Source organism: Opisthocomus hoazin, chromosome 17, assembly GCF_030867145.1.
Source record: "Opisthocomus hoazin isolate bOpiHoa1 chromosome 17, bOpiHoa1.hap1, whole genome shotgun sequence".
NCBI lineage: Eukaryota > Metazoa > Chordata > Aves > Opisthocomiformes > Opisthocomidae > Opisthocomus > Opisthocomus hoazin.
Window position 1 is genome coordinate 2,244,276 of NC_134430.1, and position 19,739 is coordinate 2,264,014.

Below are 19,739 nucleotides of genomic sequence, written 5' to 3' on the forward strand. Positions count from 1 at the left end.
TTAGGAATAAAGGTTTTCCCTCAGAGTTTTTCAAACTTAAAGCAGGAAGATTTAAGCTTTCTAGGCCATATGCTAGAAACCTGATTTTCTCCAATTTTTCCTCTCTTTTAACTATCCCTCCAGGTGTAGCTTTATACTGCAGTGAGCATGCATCTGCCTTTACGCCAGGGAGAGGGAGGAAAACATCAGGTTTCATGACTGTGTGTGTGATGCCCAGGGTAATGTAAGGCAATAGATTAATAGCAGTAGCTGGGTTTTGAAGAGGAGCTCTAGGGATTTATGGTGTAAGTCAGCAGGATGCTGGCACTCAGCTGCTTAGAGAGAAGCACAGAGAATATCTTATGCCAGTAAAATGAGCAAAGGTACCATGCTCTCAATTTGATTCAGTATTTCAACAGAGCTGGCCACAAATCTTTGAAGTCAGGGTGGGTTTCAGGGTTGATGCGGAGGTTTTTTATGGTCTCCTTCCTTGGGAACTTTTTCCAATGAATAATCCACTTTCTTCCAGGCAAAAAAGTAATTGCTCCAATTTCTAATTGTAGCCATCACTTGTGGCCACCCCGGCAACCCTGCCAATGGCTTGACCCAAGGGAGCCAGTTCAATCTGAACGACGTGGCCAAGTTTGTGTGCAACACCGGGTACCGCCTGGAAGGAGCGTCGCAGTCGCAGTGCCTGGCCAACGGACAGTGGAGCAGCACCCTGCCTGCCTGCCGCGGTGAGTCGGGCTCGGCCGACGGGACTTGGCTGGGCCTTCCCCCTGGGTTCCTCTGGGTTCCTCTGGGTTCCTGAAATCCTGCCGGACGCTCTCCTAAATTCCTGTAAAACGAACTTTGCAGTTCCTCAGGAATGTGCAGTGGTGTTGGAGCTCTGAGGGCTGTGGAAATCTCATTCAACAAACCTGATTTTCCCTTGGGCTTCGCTCAGAGCTGTTAGTGGACCCTGCCCAGCCCTGCGTCCTCCAAGACATTGAAGCGTGTGTTGTAAGTGGGGAGGACACAAGAAAATATCAGGGCAGACCCGTAGCAGAGGTCATCCTGGTAACCCTCAGCCCTGCATCCTCCAAGACATTGAAGCGTGTGTTGTAAGTGGGGAGGACACAAGAAAATATCAGGGCAGACCCTTAGCAGAGGTCATCCTGGTAACCCTCAGCCCTGCATCCTCCAAGACATTGAAGCATGTGTTGTAAGTGGGGGGGACACAAGAAAATATCAGCCCAGACCCTTAGCAGAGGTCATCCTGGTAACCCTAGAGCAGCTTACTCAAAGCAAACGCCACGGTCTTTGTGCAGAGCGCTTTCTCCTCCTAGGCTGCCCTACTTCCATTGGTATTAGCACTCAAGTTCACTTCTCAGATTCCCTCCCCTCCCTGCACCCCTTCCTCTGTGCTCCCTGAATCCAGTATCTCTGTCGATACTGTTGCTGTGTCGGTCAAGAAATCGGTTATTCTCAGCTGGCTGATGAGAGTCCCGGGTTGGGGCCAGAGCAGGGCTCTGCTGCTGAGCCTCACGTGGCAGGGTGAGAGCCTGCAGGATTGCCTCTGCTCTCCCGCTTTTCCTTTCAATAAGGTTTTTTTTCTATTTCTGTCCTAAAGAATCCTTAAAAAAAAAGAAAAAAAAAGACAAAAAAAACCCACCTTAAATTGTGGAATATGTGATTTGCAATTTTTTCCCCTTTTCCTGCTCGTTTTTGGAGACTCCTGTGTGCTTTGTGACACCCTTTGTTTTGTATTTTTTTGTTGTTGTTTGTTTGCAGTTGTAAACTGTACTGACCCCGGGCACCTGGAAAACAGCATCCGTCAAGTGCAGCCAAGTGGTCCTCACAGATTCAGCTTTGGAACAACTGTCTCATATCAGTGCAGCCATGGATATTACTTATTGGGTACACATGTCCTTACCTGTCAGGGGGATGGCACTTGGGACCGTGCCCTCCCACAGTGTCTTTGTAAGTTCTTCAGAATAATACCCATCCACCACAGGTTTCATCCCATGTAGCTCGCTGTTGCTTAGCTGAAGGGTTGTGGGAAAAGTCTGGATCCAAAGTCCTTTGTAATCCGTGGGAATCCTGCCATCAGCCTCACTGGCCTCTGGATCCTGCCCAGAGCAGGAAAATGCGTGGTCTGAGGAGAGAAATCCTGTTAGACACAGAGGTGGTTTCCCTCTGCGGGGGAAGGCAGAGCCCGCTGAGTTGTACTGGTTCTGGGCAGCTCCAGCAGAAGTGTTGGAGGTGGAGAAGGGCAGCAGAACTTCCGCAGCGCAGATCTCCGTAGGAAGGAGCCCGTGGTGAGCCCGAGGACAGAGCGTTCTGAGCACGGCTCAGCCAGGGCTGAGTTCCCATTCACCCGCTCATCCCCGCGGCTTTGGGGGAGGGAAGTGGCACGGCGATGGTGAAATAAATGCAGCCTTTCTTCTGCTGCAACGCGGATGCCAAAGAGGATTTCCTTCCTGACCCTTGCTCTGCATTTCCCCCCCTTTCTTACAGTATCCTGGCCCTTTCTGCCGTTGCGGTTTGCAGAGAGAATTGGGAGGTTCAGAGTGATGGTTTTGGCTTAAGGAGTATTTCCAGTAGTGTAGAAAGACACACACGTGGTGGTCTCATGCTGTAGTAGTAATACCTGGTCTGGAGATCTCCAGGCCTGGTGAGAAGGATGTCATGGTGATGTCCCTGTCCTGCGCTGGGGTGGACCAAGGTCCAGAGTGCCTCTGGAGCCGACGCCGGGCTGTCTGGTGAGTTCGTGGCAGAGGCAGGAGCAGACCCCTGGCAGACCAGCCCCCAGCACAGCGAGTATGTCCTTCTTTTGAGGTTAAAGCGGCTGCAATCTCGTTACCTGGCCTAACGAATGGCCAAGGCAGTCAAAAATGGAGCTGTGGACGTTCGAGTCAGCTTAGCTGTTCCAAATCCACGACTGTTTCTTTTTCTCTTTGTATTATCCTTTGACACCTCGTCACACGAAGTAGTTTTTGGCACATTTTCCTCTCCTTGCGTTAGCAACGTGCCAGCACCTCGCATCTGCAGCAGCCTGCACGGGCGCTGGGGAGCTGACGAGTGATAACCCCGTGTTGCCGAGCCGCGGGGGCTCCGGGAGGGCAGGGGCTGTTCAGATCCTGGGAGCCCAGTGTCTGAGGCTCCCTCAGTCCACAGCTTTCCAGCTAAGTAAAAGGGATCTCCTGCCTGAAAGCGCTGAGCATCCGTTGACTGGGAGGGTTTGTGGGCGTTCTCAAAACTTCGGAATCTCAGGTCAGTTTTACAACTCATTATGTAGATTCATGGGCTTAATAGTTTAAAAAAAAAAAAAAAAGATATTTTTGCATGTCTTTTGTTTTCTGTGTGTTGGACTTCAGATGTGCTCAGTTTTGAAGCCCATACCCCTTTAAAGTGTTTGTAGCTGGGCACCTAAAATTACTAGGCACTTCCTAAAAGGTAAATTAAGAAGGTTGATGTCAGACAAGCGTGGGTTGCAAACGTTGTCTCCTGCCTGTTTCAGAGGAGAGAGTAAAACAGAGCTCATGAGCTTTGAGGGGTGGGAGAGTGAGTCCAGTGAGTAAAGTACACGGGAGCAGAGCCCAACGCGTCACAAGAAACAGTCTTCACACTGTATACATAAATCCTTTAAAAACCTCAGTACTGCCACAGGCTTTGAGCTTCGCTGACTCTGCTGGAGCATCTGTTATTAAATTGTTAGTTACAGAGTGGAAGTATGAGCCATCCAACCCCTTCCCTTGCAGAGCGTCCTTGGTTTTAGTCACAGCTCTGCACCACTATATTTCAGCGCCCACGTGCCCAGACATAAGTGTGCTCTCCTTTTTATTGAAGCATACATCATGTTTTCTACCGAATGCCAGTACTGGTATTTTTAGACTCTAGCAGAGGGAGAGAAGATATCCGTTACGGACGCTTTCCTTCGGAAACGGAGTGGTGCATGGTCTTTACGCTGAGCATCCTCACCCAAACCTGTCTCATGGCCCCGAGATTTGTCAGTGCATTTGTCACCAGCCTCCCTGTCTCCGCTCTGACTGCTAAGCAAAAGTAAACCTATTAATTATTGTTAGTGGTGGTTTTTTACTAGTAGTGGTTGAGCGAGCAGCGCTCAGAATCTGCCAGGATAATTTGCTCCGGTGTGACACGGCGTCGGTTGCAGCTCTGCAGCGCGGGACTGGGCGCTGCGTGGGGTGAGGCTGTGCATGGAAATACTCCTGTCAGAGGGGGTGAGTTCACCAAGGAACCTGCAGAATGCCAGTTGGGGCCAAGCCCTAGGCGTTCATGCACAAACCCTTGGCAGGTCTTCCAGGATGAGCTTGGGTCCCCCAGAAGGAGACCGACGCAAGCTCTGCTCTGCCCCATCTGCATGGTGGCCACCAGGCGTTGGGTGTGTTCTGGGGGTTTGGATTTGATGATCTTAGAGGTCTTTTCCAACCTTAATGATTCTATGATTTAAGCTGCCGAGGTCCCCCGCAGCGACATCAAACGTGCAGTGCTTTGCTGCGTCCCTGCTGCGTCGGCCTTCGTGGTTGAAGCTGTTGCATCTGTCTCTTGCAGTGGTCTCTTGTGGGCACCCCGGCTCCCCACCCCACGCTCAGATCTCGGGTGACAAGTACACCGTCGGCTCCGTGGTCCGGTACAGCTGCCTGGGGAAGCGGACGCTGATCGGCAACTCCACTCGCATGTGCCAGCTCGACGGGCGCTGGAGCGGCTCCCTGCCGCACTGCTCAGGTGAGGGGGGCTTCGGGACGGGGGGGACGGGCGGTCCCGTCCTCCGCCACCCCCCTTCTTGTCCTGCGAGGGGGCAGCCTGATGTGCTCTGAGCTGGAGAAATGCTCGTGCTACAGAGGGGGATTGTGGAAGGCTCTGAAAATCGCTGCGTCTCGGCTGTCCGCTCTCCTGCACCTTGGCGGAGAAGTGCTGGCAGAGAGTAAACCGCTCGGCTTGCAAGACGAGGAGTAAATCACTCCTCGTGTGGTGTTTGTGGTAGGAGGAGCACTGCAGCCTGCTGCTTCACCGCTTTCCCCGTGCAGAGTCTGTGCGGGATAAACATGTCTTATGCAAAATCGGGTCCTTGCATCCTGACTGCAGCATCGTACCCTCTTCCTCATGCATTCCAATAAGGAAGCCCGTGTGGCTCCTTTCCAGGGCCTGACATCTGCTGTTATGGCACTGCAGCAGTCCCTGGTCCACACAGGGCACGTGGAAGCTGGTACAATGAGTTTCCACATCATCAGCATCTCCCCTGAGAGCCGTTTGGCAACAGAAGTCCATCCCCGCTCCCGTGCCAGAGTAAGAAAGGTCTTGCACTGAAAATACCTTGATGAGCAAAAAAGTCCCTGGTGAGTCGGACTTGGACCCAAGTCAAGGGGGATGCGATGAGATGTGCTTGCCAAGCCTTCCTGAGATCGGGGTGCTGGGATCTCAGCTGATGGCCTCCAGTGGAAGGAAGGGTGCTGAACGACTGGCAGGATGCTGTGCACAGCCCTCCCCACACCGTCCCGTCCCCTGTTCCTTGGAGAGCACAGAGGCAGACAAAAGAAGAACTTAGCTGCAGCAAGGCATTTGGGACAAGTGTTAATTTTTAATTATGCCACTTAAAGTTAGCAGCTCCACTTGACCAAGTTTAACCTCTGCTTTGGAAGGGAAAAGGAAATCAGGCGGAGTCATCCTCGGATTTGGAAGCCTTATCTGCAGAGTTCTTGTTCTGCAGCTGCTCAGAAGGGTTTTCTGCTCCAATTCGTGCCTGTTCCCCATGTGGTTTTCACTGTCTTTCCTGTCACCTCTGCGGGTGGATTTTTTGGTACATTCAGCATTGCTCTAACTAGTTCCCGTTGCCATCTGTTGCGTGTGGTTTTCTGAATGACTCCATGGAGGCAGCTTTAGGCTAGAGCTGGTGGCATTCGACAGGCCCTCTCTGATTCAGGTCAGGGGAGTGGGCAGTACCTCGGAACCAGGATTTCCACCCGAGGGCTTGGGACGAGGCTCCTGTTTTACCCCCGACGCAGCGGTACGGTTCCCAGGGCAGTGGAGAGGCACCACACAGCTCAGGTCATCTCCTGCCGAGGGTTCTCCACTGTGTGCAGAAGATCCCTACAGTGTGATGCGGTTTTTGCAAGACGAAACAAAAGACCGCTGTAAGACATTATGTGAAAATGCTGAACCCAGAGCATTCCCCCCTTCTCTCTACAAGCAGGTACCTTCCCCGGATGATGAATATGCTCGTTAAGTTTTACATTCCATGTGACGCTGCGAGGGATGTGCCCGGAGCTGCACTGCTAGCGGCAGGCGTGAAGCAGCCTCTCCTGGCTCGGGGCTGGATGTGCGCACGCAGATCGTTAGCAGAGGAAGCCAAGAACAGGCGTACGCGGTGTGAGCCTGTGTCAGGCCGTGAGGAGGTGGGCACTTCTCCAGCCTGCTCCAGAGAACGCCTGCGAGGCGTCTGCTGCAGCTGCTCCCTGCCTCCTGTCCCCTGCCTTGCAGCCGGCAGCTCCAGGCGCTGGCAGCTCGTGCGAGCGGATGGTTCTCAGCTGGATCCCTCCCACCTCCGCGCTCCAAACCCAGCAGCTTCTTGTTCTGCAAATACAATAGGGCCTGCTGAGGTGGCTCGGAGCGTGTCGTGATTTCGGCTTGGAGGGAAACCATCCACGTGAGTGATGCTGGCGGCCAAGCCGCTGTCTGCCAGAGCAGCTGCCGCAGAAAGGAGCCGCAGCTGGCGAGGGCTCCGTCTTCAGATTTGGAGTTACGGCCGTGTTTTGCAACCAGCTCAAAACCAGCGGGCTCCCAGAGTCGGGGGAATTTCATCTGGAATTTCCCGGCGCTGCTGAGAGCCAGTCAGAGTTAAATCAAGTCAGTCATACGATGCAAAGCTGCGCGCTGGTCCTCTGGACGCGTGCAGCTGAGAAGGAAGCAGGACCGAACGCCGTGACTTGCTTGCTTGGCTGATCCTGTGCTCTCTTCTTAACAGGAGGCAGCCAGGGCGTCTGCGGTGACCCGGGGATCCCCGCTCATGGCATCGGGCTGGGAGACGACTTTGACGTAGGCAGCGTGGTGCGGTTCAGCTGCGAGCCCGGTTACGTGCTCCGGGGTTCATCCGAGAGGAGCTGCCAAGCCAACGGCTCCTGGAGCGGCACGCAGCCGGAATGCGAAGGTACGGTTCCAGCCCCGCGTCCCCTCCCGCAGCACGCCGGGCCCGCTGTGGGTGTCCCCAGAACTACCGTGGCAGGGATGGCTGCCCAGCCAGCCCGTCCCCTCTGGCGTAGCTGCCAGGGACAGCCCGGTGCTGCGAGAAACGGTGCTCATGTTCAGCATTTCCTCCAAATATTCTGCGTGTGTCGAGGAGCTTCGAGTCTCCGCGTTCCCAGGCTCTGCAGGTCACATCGCACAGGAGGGTTTTTGGGTGCTGGAGGATGAGTATGGCCTTTCTGTGCGCCCAGCTCTGCTCCGCTGTGCAGGGTGCACCGACACGGTGTAAAGGGGTTTCGGGCCGTTTGCGTTCGTGCCAGCGGCTGGGCTGTGGTGTAGAGCAGGGAGAGCCTTTGGCGTCTGGTCCTCGCTTCCAGTCGTCCGCGAGGCTGTCGCTCACGGGCTCGCTGCGAGAATTGCTGGGGTGAACGTCTCTTGGTCTGCGTCGTGAATCCAGCTGGATGGCCAGAAATGCCCCGTTCGGCGTCAGAGCTGTGGGTCCCGCCGACTAACTCGTCGTTTTGTTGGGGAATTTCAACAGAATGAGAAGCGTCAGTCGCTTCAGACCTCCGGTAAAGCTGGAACTGGCACATGCAAGAGTCGTTTACGTTAAGCAGAAACACAAAATGCAAATTATAATCCAGTAAGCATATTTTCGTATTTGAAAACCCCAAACCCCTTATTTTTCCATTTGAAGGAATCAAGTAAGACCCTATAATCCAATCTAATAAACCCCAGCCGGATTCTCTGAGCTGTGCTGCTCACTGCTACTGTTTCATAAAAGTGTTTAAAAAGCAACTGGGGAAAGAACAAAAGCCAAAGCAAGGCAGGAGACCAAGTGCAAGGGGACCTGGGCAAGTGCTGCTTTCCAGCTGGTTTGAAAGCCAAAAGCTCAGGGAGAGTTTGTAAATGAATTGGAAATTTATTCCAAGTTGATAGAGCCCTTGATTGAAAAGACACTGAATCATGTTATTAATATGCTCAGGTCTCGGGTTTTTTTAATTCTCTGTTTTTTTCTTTCGGTGGAAAGGCTCTGTTCATTAATCTCGGGATAAATAACCCATCAGGTTCCACAGGTACCAAAATACGGATCCCTGGCAGGATTTTTTTTCGTACTTTATGAATAATGATAACATTATACCTGTAATGCAATCATTTAATGTGAAGTGCTGACTGGCCAATATAGGAAAGTAATTTCCAGCGATGAGCGGTGCGCTGTGTCCCCGTCAGCTGCAGTCGCAGCGAGCTGCAGGTGCTGCGAGGTGTTCTTCTGGCTGCGCTGGAATGTTAGGTTCAACTTTCTGGAACAGGTATTTACAGGAGAGGGAGGGAGAGATTCATTTGGGGACTGAATTCAGGGCAAAGGAGGAGGAGGGCTGAGTGCCCGGGCGGGTGCGTGGCAGGAACGGGTGTCTCTGCGGACGGGGGAAGGCTCGGACGCGGCAGCGGAGCCGCTGGGCACCTCCGTGGTGCATCAGCTCGCTGACTCAGCCACTCGTCCGCGGCGCTCAGCCACCAACACGGAGCAGAATCAAGCCTGATGGGGCTGCACAGGTCACCAGCACTCGCCTGCCTGGGGAATTCAATGCAAATTGCTCTCTGCATTAGCTGCTAAATGAGCCCGGAGGGTCTCGGCCCGTTCCACCGGAGACGAGGCCCCGCTGCAGAGGAACACGAGTGTGCGGACGGACAGAGGACACTGCGCAAATCCTACAGCATCAACAGAAGGGCAGGAGAGAGGAGCTTTGCCTCCAGTTCAGAGAGAGCCAGCAGGCTGCCATAGGCTACAAAGGGCTACGAGGATGAGGAGGGGACTGGAGCATCTCTGCTACGAGGAGAGGCTGAGGGAGCTGGGCTTGTTCAGCCTGGAGAAGAGAAGGCTGAGAGGGGACCTTAGAAATGCTTATAAATATCTGCAGGGTGGGGGTCAGGAGGACGGGGCCAGACTCTCTCCAGCGGTGCCCAGCGACAGGACAAGGGGCAATGGGCACAAAGTGAAGCAGAGGAAGCTCCAGCTGAACCCGAGGAAGAACTTCTTCCCTCTGAGGGTGACGGAGCCCTGGCCCAGGCTGCCCAGAGGGGCTGTGGAGTCTCCTTCTCTGGAGATATTCCAGCCCCGCCTGGCTGCGGTGCTGTGCAGCCTGCTCTGGGTGACCCTGCTTGGGCAGGGGGTTGGGCTGGGTGACCCACAGAGGTCCCTTCCAACCCCGACCATTCTGTGATTCTGTGATGGCAGGTTCAGTTACAAAGCCTCTGCGTGGCTGTGAAGTCCAGGAGCTGATGTTCGCCCGTCGCTGTCGTCCTGCGCGGGGGCCGGTGCAGCTCTGGTCCATGGGGCGGTGGGGTGGCAGGCAGGAGCGCCGGGCTTCGCAGAGGGTCACCTTCAAACTCAGTGGCTCTTAGTCCTGATGCCTTTTACCCGCTAGAATTTTTTTTAAGAAAACCAAAGGAAGGGGGAGGCAGGGAGAAGTCACAACTGATTTTTCCCAAATGTACAAATGGTTTGGGACTGAATTAATTGCAGGGACTGCTTCCGAGACTCCTCCTTCAGTCTGGTTTACGTAGCTCTGGTTTTGTTGTCCCCAGTAGCAGCAGCTTCCCGGGCTTTCTAAAAATTGCAGATTTCAGGCCTCATTTAGCTTTAATTTCCAGCAAGTTTTTACAGTGCAAATGAATTTTTAGATGCTTTTTTTGTTCTTTCCCCTCCTTCCCGATGCCCCATCTGTGTTCACCGAGCGGTGGTGCCGGAGGGGGCTCATCAGCTGTGCTGTGCTGTACGCTCCCTCCTCCTGCTCTGAGACGTTGAGCAGAATATTTGCTTTTGTAATGTTTTTTGTTTCTCCAGGTGAATTAAAACTGCATCCAAAATGAGGTGAGGCTCTGGCTGCTGCTTGGCGGTGCCAGTAGACAGAAATGTGTTGATTTTAAGTGATAACACTGGGAAAAGGAGCCGAGTTCTGTCTCCTGCCCACGTGACTGCTGAGGCCGTGGGAGGTGGCAGCACTGGGATTCGGGTCTGGGCTCTTTGTTCTTTCCCTCTCAGCATTTTTCCATCTGAACCCGAGGAAGAACTTCTTCCCTCTGAGGGTGACGGAGCCCTGGCCCAGGCTGCCCAGGGAGGCTGTGGAGTCTCCTTCTCTGGAGATATTCCAGCCCCGGCTGGATGCGGTGCTGTGCAGCCTGCTCTGGGTGACCCTGCTTGGGCAGGGGGTTGGGCTGGGTGACCCACAGAGGGCCCTGCCATGCTGGGATTCTGTGATTCATGGGTGGGTGGGTTGCTGGTTGAATTGAACAGCATGGAAACTACCAGCCCTGAAGCCAAGGCTCTGGGACGCCAGAGGCTCGGCTGTGCCGTAGCCCAGCAGCAGGACACGCCTGATGTGTCGGCCATCGGGCGGAGAGGGCTTCAGCCGGGCGGTCAGGCGGCAGCAGAGCCCGGGAGCAGGACCGACGGTTGGAGAAACTTGGTCGGAGGAGGGGGAAGATGCAAAGGCCGCTGTAGTCACACGGCCACCTCGAGCACGGTCAGACGTGCACCGACAGCAGTCGTCAGCCCCCAGCTTTTCCGCACTGCGGTTTCTGCGGAGCGGGGCTTGCTGCTCCCTGCAGAATCAGAGAATGACAGAATGGTCGGGGTTGGCAGGGCCCTCTGTGGGTCACCCAGCCCAACCCCTGCCCAAGCAGGGTCACCCAGAGCAGGCTGCACAGCACCGCGGCCAGCCGGGGCTGGAATATCTCCAGAGAAGGAGACTCCACAGCCCCTCTGGGCAGCCTGGGCCAGGGCTCCGTCACCCTCAGAGGGAAGAAGTTCTTCCTTGGGTTCAGCTGGAGCTTCCTCTGCCCCAGTTTGTGCCCATTAAATGCAGAAATGTGCCGTGGTGCTGGCTGAAGGGAAGGCACCGAGACGAGCCCCGCTCACGGTGTGCGGGGACGGGTTTGCTGTGCAGGGCTGGGCGAGCTTAAAGTGTACAGTGAGTGACACCGGACGGTGCTGCTTTGGCTGACGGTGGGACACGGTGGGGGGCAGCTCGGCGGCCTCGTCTGACCGTAGTGTGAGCATCGCTCGCTTCATGTGCAGCTATGCCGGCTCCGAGCTGAGTGCCTAAGCAGCACCCGCAGAAATTCCCTTCTCCCCTCAGCTTCTTGCTTTAAAACAGACAGGGAAAAGCAAAGGAAGGCGAGGGGGGAATCTTAATAAGCTTATTTTTCAGAAAAAGAATGCATGGATTGCAATAGAATTAATTATTGCTGAGCTCTGGAGTACCTCTGAGCTTTGTGATGTTTTCTATACCAGAGGCCACTTTGTAGCGTACAGAAGCATCCCAGCTCCCTGCAGCAGCAGTGGGGATCGCAGGGCACAGCTCCAGCTCTGAGCAGGAGTCGAGGAGGACACCGAGGTCCCTGCTCGCCAGCCGCCCCAGCACACACACACAGCACAAATCCTCAGAAGTCTGGATTGCTTCCTCTCGAGGAGGAGCACTGGAGGGGAAGTCTCTTGGCCCCAGCACGTGCAGCCTGCCGTCGTGCCCGCTGCGGGCAGGGGTTTCCGAAAGCCCCCCCGGTCAGCAGCCTTCCCTGTGTGGTCCCTGCAGCAGAGGAGCTGGCCGGGAGCAAAGGCAGGGAGACAGCGTGCCCTTGGCGTGGCAGCAGACCCGAGGAAGCAATCAAGGGTTGAAAGGAACTTGTATCTCCCAGTTTAGGGCAAGGAGCTGAGTTCTCAGGTGGGCTCAGGAACACATTTTCGAGTGCTTGGTTCCCACTGTGCCGCATCCCGTTCGACTTCCAGTGGAGCTCGGAGCCTGCCACGCTGAGCTCGCCCCATCCCACTGCTTGGAAGGTCTTGTGCTGTGGGTGGGCAGCAGCCGCATGGTGGGGATGGAGTTAATTGCACTTTGCAACTCTTTCCGTGGGGTTTCAAACCCAGAAGCCCCGAGGTGGGGGGTTCTGCAGCAGTCTGTGAGCCCCAGGGAGGTCTGGAGTGTTTCGAAAGCGGCAGGGGGGTCCGGCACTGGTGTGCCCTGCGGCGCAGCCGGACAGAGCTCTGTGCCGGTGCAGCACGGACAGGCAGGCGGTCGGAGCAGACGGGGTCGGGGCTCTTGGCACAGGCGGGGAGACATGGCTGATCGGGGTGTGAAGGATCTGGGCTCCTGGGCTTGTCTGGGGTGTCTTCTGCAACGCGGCAGAAGCCAAGTCCCAGGCGAGAGGAGCAGGACGAGCCGGCTCGCAGCTCCCCTGCCCTCCGTGCTGCAGCGGAGGGTCAAACCCTCCCTGTCACATCAGCCGCTTCGCCTGAGCGTCATCTCCTGAAGGATTTCCCTCGTAAAGAAACAGCAACTCTAAGAAAGATGCAGCTGATTTTCACATAATTTTCTTGATTATTCTATTTTAGTTACTTAAATTTAAAGGTGATTGGGTTTGAGAGTCTTAAGGAGACGTGAGTGGGTATGACTATGGGATGTCCAGGCGCTTTAGGATTTATATCCTGTTCAAAAACCAGGGCCAAAACCAGTTTTCTTTTGAGGCCTGTCTTATTTTACATCTCCCACTGAAGCCAAAGAGAATTATTCACCGACTTACTGCTCACTTGCGTCATTGTGTCCTGTTTATATTTGAATTATGATTTTAGAAGTTCAGACGTTTCATCCTCACATTTGTGGCTGCTTTTATATCTAGCTTGTACAGGTTGCAGCTGATGCACACTGCGATCAAACCGTTGCCACGAGCCTTCTTGCAGTCACAAAAGCAATATTTTTGGGTCACCTGTGTGCGTTTGGCCACGTGCGCGGGCGGAGGAGGTTGGGCAGGAGAGAACAGCTGATGTATGGGCAGGCAGAGAAACAGTAATTTAGAGCCTCTTCTGAGCTGATAGAACCTGACTTTTATCCCAGCATCTCTTGGAAATGACACCGTGCATCACGGAGGCGTCGGCTGCGTGAGGAATCTGTAACGAGAGCGGATGGCGGTAGTGCCACGCGGAGGCTCTGCGCACGCAGTCCGGCAGGGTTATTAGTTTCCTCCTGTCAAACAGATCTGCCTCCAACGAGCCCGTACGTTAACGAGCTGTCAGCAAACTGAGCAACCAGGCAGAGGCAGACTTCCCTCCTCGCGTTGGTGGCCCGTGCTCGTTGCTTTCCGGCCGGGGCCCGAAGCTGCGTGTCCCCGTGGAGAAGGGCCACAGTGCTGGGGGTGCGCGGCGGGGAGGGGTCCCCGGGCAGGGACGGGTCGCCCGGTGCGTGCGCAGAGGGATGCTCTCGCAGAGATGGTGGCACGTTGCTGGGGAGGGGTGGGAGCAAGGAATTAACCTTGTCAAAGATCACGCAGTCTAAGCCTTCCCTTGATTCATGTGATTTTCTTTTATGTCCTGTAATTTCAGAGTAAATGAGGGCTGGATGCAATTATTGCAGGTGCTTATTTCATCACGACGAGGCTTTGTGCACCACCATTCACTCCGCTGCCCTTTTATTGCTGTGGTGCTGAGGTTCTTTAGACATAAAACTTGGGCACTGACAAACCTATAATTGTGTTGCCGCAGTATTCTCCCTCCGCTGAAAGCAGAATTTGCTGTGGCTGGGCGGCGAGCGGTGCCGCAGGGGAGAGCAGCGCGCTCCCTTGCCGCTCTCGTGCCTTTGAAGTCTGCGAGTTGTTGGCTTCCCGAAGGGGCTGGAGGCAAAGCAGCATGCCCAGCTCCGGGCTCCCAAACTCCTGGAGGATGGAGGGACCCCGGGCTGCTTTATGCAGCTGTGGGACCAGGCGTGAGGTGAAGAGCTGGGATAAGACCTCTGCAGCAAGCGGACCTGAGCTCTCCTGCGGGCAGGAGGAGGTTGCTCCCAGGCTTGGCTGCGGTGGTGGACTGCGGGGTGCCCCGGAGAGGAGCGGGGCTGAGGCTTCGAGGGGCTGCAGGGACGGAGCCTTCTCAATCCCCTGCCAGGGATGCTGCCTGCAGCCCTGGGACCTGCTGCCCGACAAGGTGGAAGCCGTGCTCTGAGCTGGGGAGTGGTGGCTGGGATCCCGTTGGATCGATGCAGCTGAGTTTCCTCGGAGCAGCCGGTTGTGTCTGAGTGGATCCAAGGGCTTTGCAGCTAAGCTTACTTTTACTGAGAACAGTCAATTGCAGGATGAAAGCCTGATTTTGTGGTTTCGGGGGGGTTATTTGCGTTTTGGTTTTGTGTTTGGTTTTTTTTTTTTTTTAACTTTGCCATTTTGCTTTCTAGTGATATCCTGCGGAAACCCAGGAACCCCCAGCAACGCGAGGGTTCTATTTAACGACGGCTTGATTTTCTCCAGTTCCATCATCTATCAGTGCCGGGAAGGCTATTACTCCACAGGAGTGCTGAGCAGGCACTGCACGGTGAATGGGACGTGGACTGGGACCAGTCCAGAGTGTACAGGTAAGCGCTGGGATGGATTCCTGGAAGCCGAGGTGGGCGATGCTGCCAGGCTCTGGGGACGGGTTGTCAGGGCGTGCTGGACGCTCGCTGTCGATGTGCAGGCACACGTGTGCCGTGCTGGGAAACTCGGCTAAACTGTCTGGTGGCAGCTGGGAGTGCCTAATGGAAAACTCTTGCTTTGGGTTTGTTTTTTTCCGGCTGGATGAAGGGAGCTCTGTAATAACTTTCGTGAGTAGATGTCAGCCGACACGGAGGGGCTCTGCGGGGCTGCTTCCGAACGTGAGCGTTCCTGCCTGCCTGTGTGCCGGCACGGGGACGTGCATGGGCAGAGCCCCTGCTCGGAAGCCCACGGTGAACGCGGAGCGTTGCTTCACGGCTGCCACCCCAGGTGCCCGCAGCAGGAGCGTGGATGGTGGCAGACAGGGTCTTGCATAGGAGACAGTAACTAGGATAAAGGGGGGGGTGGGTGTGCCGTGGGCAAACTGTCTTCCACCTAGCCGAGATTTGACCCAGGTTGTCTTTAATCTTTAATGTGTGTTAATACTTCTTGCAAGGTCTTAATGTGCCATTACGATCACTGCTCACTCCACTGAGTAGAAGCAAAGTTTCCCCCACGTGCTGTAGCCCAGCCTGCTCCGTAGCTGGCACGGCTCTCCAGATCCTCTGCTCCAGACGCTCCCTGCTCCACGATTAGCAGGTTACTTCCTAGGCTGAAAAATGCTCAGGACCATCAGGTCTCCAGTTTTTGCAGCTCCAGAAAACAAGGGGTGGGCAGCCAGAGATGCTTCTTTCTTTTTTCGTTGGCAGTGATCAACTGCGGTGACCCCGGCGTGCCAGCCAACGGCGTTAGGCTGGGCGGTGATTTTACCTACAACAGGACCGTGGTGTTCCACTGCACGCCTGGCTACATGATGGAGTCGGACAGGGCGTCTGCTCTGACCTGCACGAAAGACCGAACCTGGAACGGCACCAAACCTGTCTGCAAGGGTAAGGCTGGTTGCTGTAAATATTGCAGAATGCAAGTTTTACAGGCCAGGAACTTTTTGTAACTTGTAGGCAGGAGCAGCTCCACCCGGGAGTTTCTCAGTCCGGCCATTCCGTCTGTGCCCTGCGTTTATGGCACTTCTGCAATTTTATCAACGTAGCATGAGCACCTTGCTAGGTTTGGTTATCAGTCATCTCAGTATGCCTGGGAGGGAGGCAACTGCTATTATCCCCGTAGTAGAGAAGGAAGAGTGCACAGAGAGTTAAGTGGCTTACGCTTCAAAAACCAGAGATCAAACTGGAATGAAATATTGTGTTTTGCAAGCACGAACTTTTTGGTATCGTCTAGAAATCTGAAAAATGTTTGTTCCAACTCCTTTCATTATTTCTTAGTTCTGAGATTGCCTCTGTAGTTCAGAGATAGGAAAGAGAAATAACAGAGCAGTTGCAGGACAGGCTAGATCTCTTCTGCAAGTGTTTTACTCACCCACCAAGTGTCGATAAGGCTCGTAGCAGCCCCTGTGTACTTTTTAGCAATCTGGAAAATTCACCTGTCACGATTCTGATATAAATGCAGACCACACAGAAACTTCCAAATACACTCCAGTTCCTTCAGAGGCTGTAAAGAGCAATTCTTACGCTCCTCTCTCGTTCCCTCCACTGAGCTAATGTTGCAGGAATAATACAGAATGTGGCCAGGGTCTCGTTTGGAGGCCAGGCTGATTGCTTGAGCTTAGCATCTTTCCCAGCGCTCCCCTGAGCTGAAAAGCAAAGCACTGCAAAAATGTCGTATTAAAACACCCTAGAGTGGATGAAATACAGACTGGCTGTTGATTCAGCTGCTGAGCTGACACACAGCCAGGTTGTCCAAAACGTATGAATCTTTCAGGGAATCTTAGATGAGTTTTCGCACTAGGTCAGGCGGGATTCTTACCTTCGGGTGGAAATGAACCAGCGCAGAAATCTGACTTTGAGATTCGGGATTTGTTTAACTCCAGACTTCAAAGTAAAATCCTGGGGTTTACAACTGCGCCCACAGCTGGAAGCGTTTGTACAGCCCCGTGCTAGGCCAGTCCAGGGAGACGCTCTGCGAAGGCGGAATGTAACTTTGATCCTGCCTGAATTTGCTTGTTGATGGAAATAACGATGCTGAGAAGTGCAGAGAACTGAGCGTGCTTTTGTTTCTCCGTCAGCTATCATCTGTAAAGCCCCACAAGCCATCCCCAACGGGAAAGTCGTGGGCTCGGATTTCAGCTGGGGCTCCAGCGTCAGCTATGCCTGCCTGGAGGGCTATCAGCTCTCGCTGCCCGCCGTGCTGACCTGCGAGGGGAACGGCACGTGGAGCGGGGAGATCCCCCAGTGCTTCCGTGAGTAGGCGGCCGTCGGCGTCTTCACGCGTGAGCTGGGGCGGCGAGGGAGCTGTGCTTAAAACCCAGTTGTCTGATGCTCTCTCTCCAACATCCTCTGGTCTCCACGTAGCTGATTCTGGTGTCAGCTCTGCCGTGCCTGGCAGTATCGTAGAGGGTACGGATGGACCGTGCTCACTAAGCGGGAAGTGAAATATCACAGAATCACAGAATGGCAGGGGTTGGAAGGGACCTCTGTGGGTCATCTAGTCCAGTCTCCTGCCGAAGCAGGGTCACCTGCAGCAGGCTGTAGAGGACCTTGTCCAGGCGGGTCTTGAATATCTCCAGAGAAGGAGACTCCACAACCTCCCTGGGCAGCCTGGGCCAGTGCTCCGTCACCCTCAGAGGGAAGAAATATCTCCTTGCTGGGCTTCCTACCCCTAAGCCCGAGGAAAGGCTTGCATTAACTGAAGTTAGTGGGAGTTTTGCACGCCAGGAGAAAAGCGTGATGATGATCCCTGGAGTGCCTGTGGCCAAAAGCCTGGATGCTCTCCCCACCTCCGCCAGCAGCCAAATGGCGGGGAGTCTCGGGTTGCCATCTCTGTAACGAGGAGGCAGGGGTGGCCGTGGGGACACAGGCAGTCACTCCGCCTCCTGTAACGGAGATGGGAGGTCACGTTTGCAACAGGTCTGAGGATCTTGCGTGTTCCTGCCCACCAGGCATCTCTAAAACTGGCTGGTTGTCCCTGTGTCTTCCCAGCGGCTCAGCCTTCTGCAGTCAGGGCTCTTCAAGCTGCCAAAGGCCATAGGGGAAAAACGTTTGGCAAAGAGCAGTGTAAGTCAGGAACGTTTTGTGAAGGCAGAGCTTTGGCTGGGTGGAAACCTGGGTGGTTGATACAATAGCTAATGCAAAAAAAATTAGTTAAATGTCTCATAATGATAAAGGCAGATTTGAGTTTCCTTTCTTGGCTGAATGGCTGGCAGCTGCACAATAGCCATTTTCATATTAAGTCGTACAAAGCCCTCAGTGTGTTCCTTGCACCTTTCCCTGGATCTTGTATAATTAGTGGGCTTTCTGTGTGACATGGAACCGTATAGCAATTTGACATCGTGCAATTAGAGATACATTTTAAAGCTAAGCATGCTGTTAGGAAAAAAAAAAAAAAGAAAAGATGGAGGAGAAGGTGGAAGTTAATTAACAGCAATTGACAAAAAGAGAGAATTACAAGGAAAGTAGCCAGCAACGCCTTCTGCCACTACTAATTCCCTAGTCACTCACCGTGTTTGGTGGAAGGGAGTGGTAGGGTTTGGGCTGTTAATAGACCCATCTTTAGCTTACTAACTCTGCTTGCTCTTGAGGAGGCTCATGGTAATCCCCTTGTCTCTTTGCCTGTTGCAGCTGTGTTCTGCGGTGACCCGGGGACGCCCGCTCAAGGCAGGAGGGAGGACAGAGGCTTCACGTACCGCTCCTCCGTCTCCTTCTCCTGCTTAGCCCCGCTGGTGCTGGTGGGGTCAGCCCGGAGGTTCTGCCAGTCCGACGGGACGTGGAGCGGGACCCAGCCCAGCTGCATAGGTGAGGGCAGGCTCCTCTGCCTGGCAGCTACAAGCAGAGAGCTTTGAGCTGTCACCTTGCTTTTCTGTTTGTTCCCAGTTGGTTTTCTCTGCTGAGTTTGCAGAAATGAGCACTTTGTTTCCATGAAAATCAGAATGTATAGGGATGATGCTTTTGCTCTGTGCGTACTAGCGGTTGATGAACAACCCACCTCCTTCTCCTGGGGCTTGCTGCTTTGATTCAGCGCCTGTCCCGATCGTTCCTGCCCTGAATGGTGGTCAATACATAGTGCGTCTCAGGAGGACACTCTCCTCCCTGTTGCTGCTCCTCAGCACCATGCTGGGCTGCCGGTGGGCAGGAGGGAGATGTTCATCTGCAGAACTTCCAGGTTAACGTTTGCAACCTGGGCCGTAAGGCTTGAGGGCTGTGCGAGAGCCTGCGGAGGGTCGCACCACGCAGAGGGCCCCACCACGCAGAGGGCCCCAAGGCTGGTGCTGCCTGGGTTGCCCCCGGGGCTGGGGACTGTGGCCATGCACCGGTGCGATGCGGTGCTTGCGCTGGTGCCCTGTGCCATGCTGACGCTGCAACACCCCTGCCAGCGTCAGATCAGTTGTCTTGGCACAGTGCTGGGCTCTGTGCTGCTTCCAGGCTTCCCCGGGGACCTCCAACCCAGCACGCTGCTCTGGAGATGCACCGTGCCATCAGCAGTGGGACTGGAAATGCAGTCTGACCACAGAGAGCAGCCATGGGCTGCTGTGGAGCGTAGCTCTTCTGCTCACAGGAACTGCAGCAAAACCGAGTTCTGCCTAAAGGGTGCACAGGAGAGCTCTTATGTTCTCTACTGCCTTTGAATTATATCCAGAATGGCAGAATAGCAACTCCTAGAAGTACGAAAGTGCTGTATACAGAGATCAAAATTCTACAAATCGCTTTGCCTAGCTGCAGCGTTGGGATTCAGGCTGAAATTTCCACACGTTTTTCAGGTGCCCATTTTCTGGGGCTTCCAGAACCCTGTGAAACCTCTGGGAGGTAGATAATCACAATTAGTCCCAGCGTTCTTCACCCGTTCAAAACTCTGGCTAGATGCTTGAACTCTAGGGCTCCTGCGGTGATAAACTGCCCGGGCTGCGTGCTGTGACCGTAACTGTCTGCCTGAACACCACCATCATCGCCTTACGTGGGCATCTGGGGCAGAAACAGATCTCAGGCTCTGCTCCGCGGTTTTGAGTCGTTCCAGCTACATCTTAAATGCATCATCACCAGTTACAGTGAGTAAATATACTCGTGGCCTGAACCTCCAGGTTTCCT

The 19,739-nt window shown here is 54.4% G+C and overlaps 1 protein-coding gene across 2 annotated transcripts in view; it reads left to right on the top strand.

Moving 5' to 3' along the window:
* CSMD2 (CUB and Sushi multiple domains 2) overlaps positions 1–19,739 on the top strand; it is a 306,819-nt gene that overhangs the window by 273,234 nt on the left and 13,846 nt on the right. For both annotated transcript variants that reach the window (XM_075437890.1, XM_075437891.1), the window contains 8 exons: positions 543–716; positions 1,753–1,941; positions 4,534–4,707; positions 6,944–7,126; positions 14,373–14,549; positions 15,357–15,536; positions 16,727–16,900; positions 18,279–18,452. In XM_075437890.1, the coding sequence (XP_075294005.1) occupies positions 543–716; positions 1,753–1,941; positions 4,534–4,707; positions 6,944–7,126; positions 14,373–14,549; positions 15,357–15,536; positions 16,727–16,900; positions 18,279–18,452 (1,425 nt within the window). The remainder of the gene's footprint in view (positions 1–542; positions 717–1,752; positions 1,942–4,533; positions 4,708–6,943; positions 7,127–14,372; positions 14,550–15,356; positions 15,537–16,726; positions 16,901–18,278; positions 18,453–19,739) is intronic.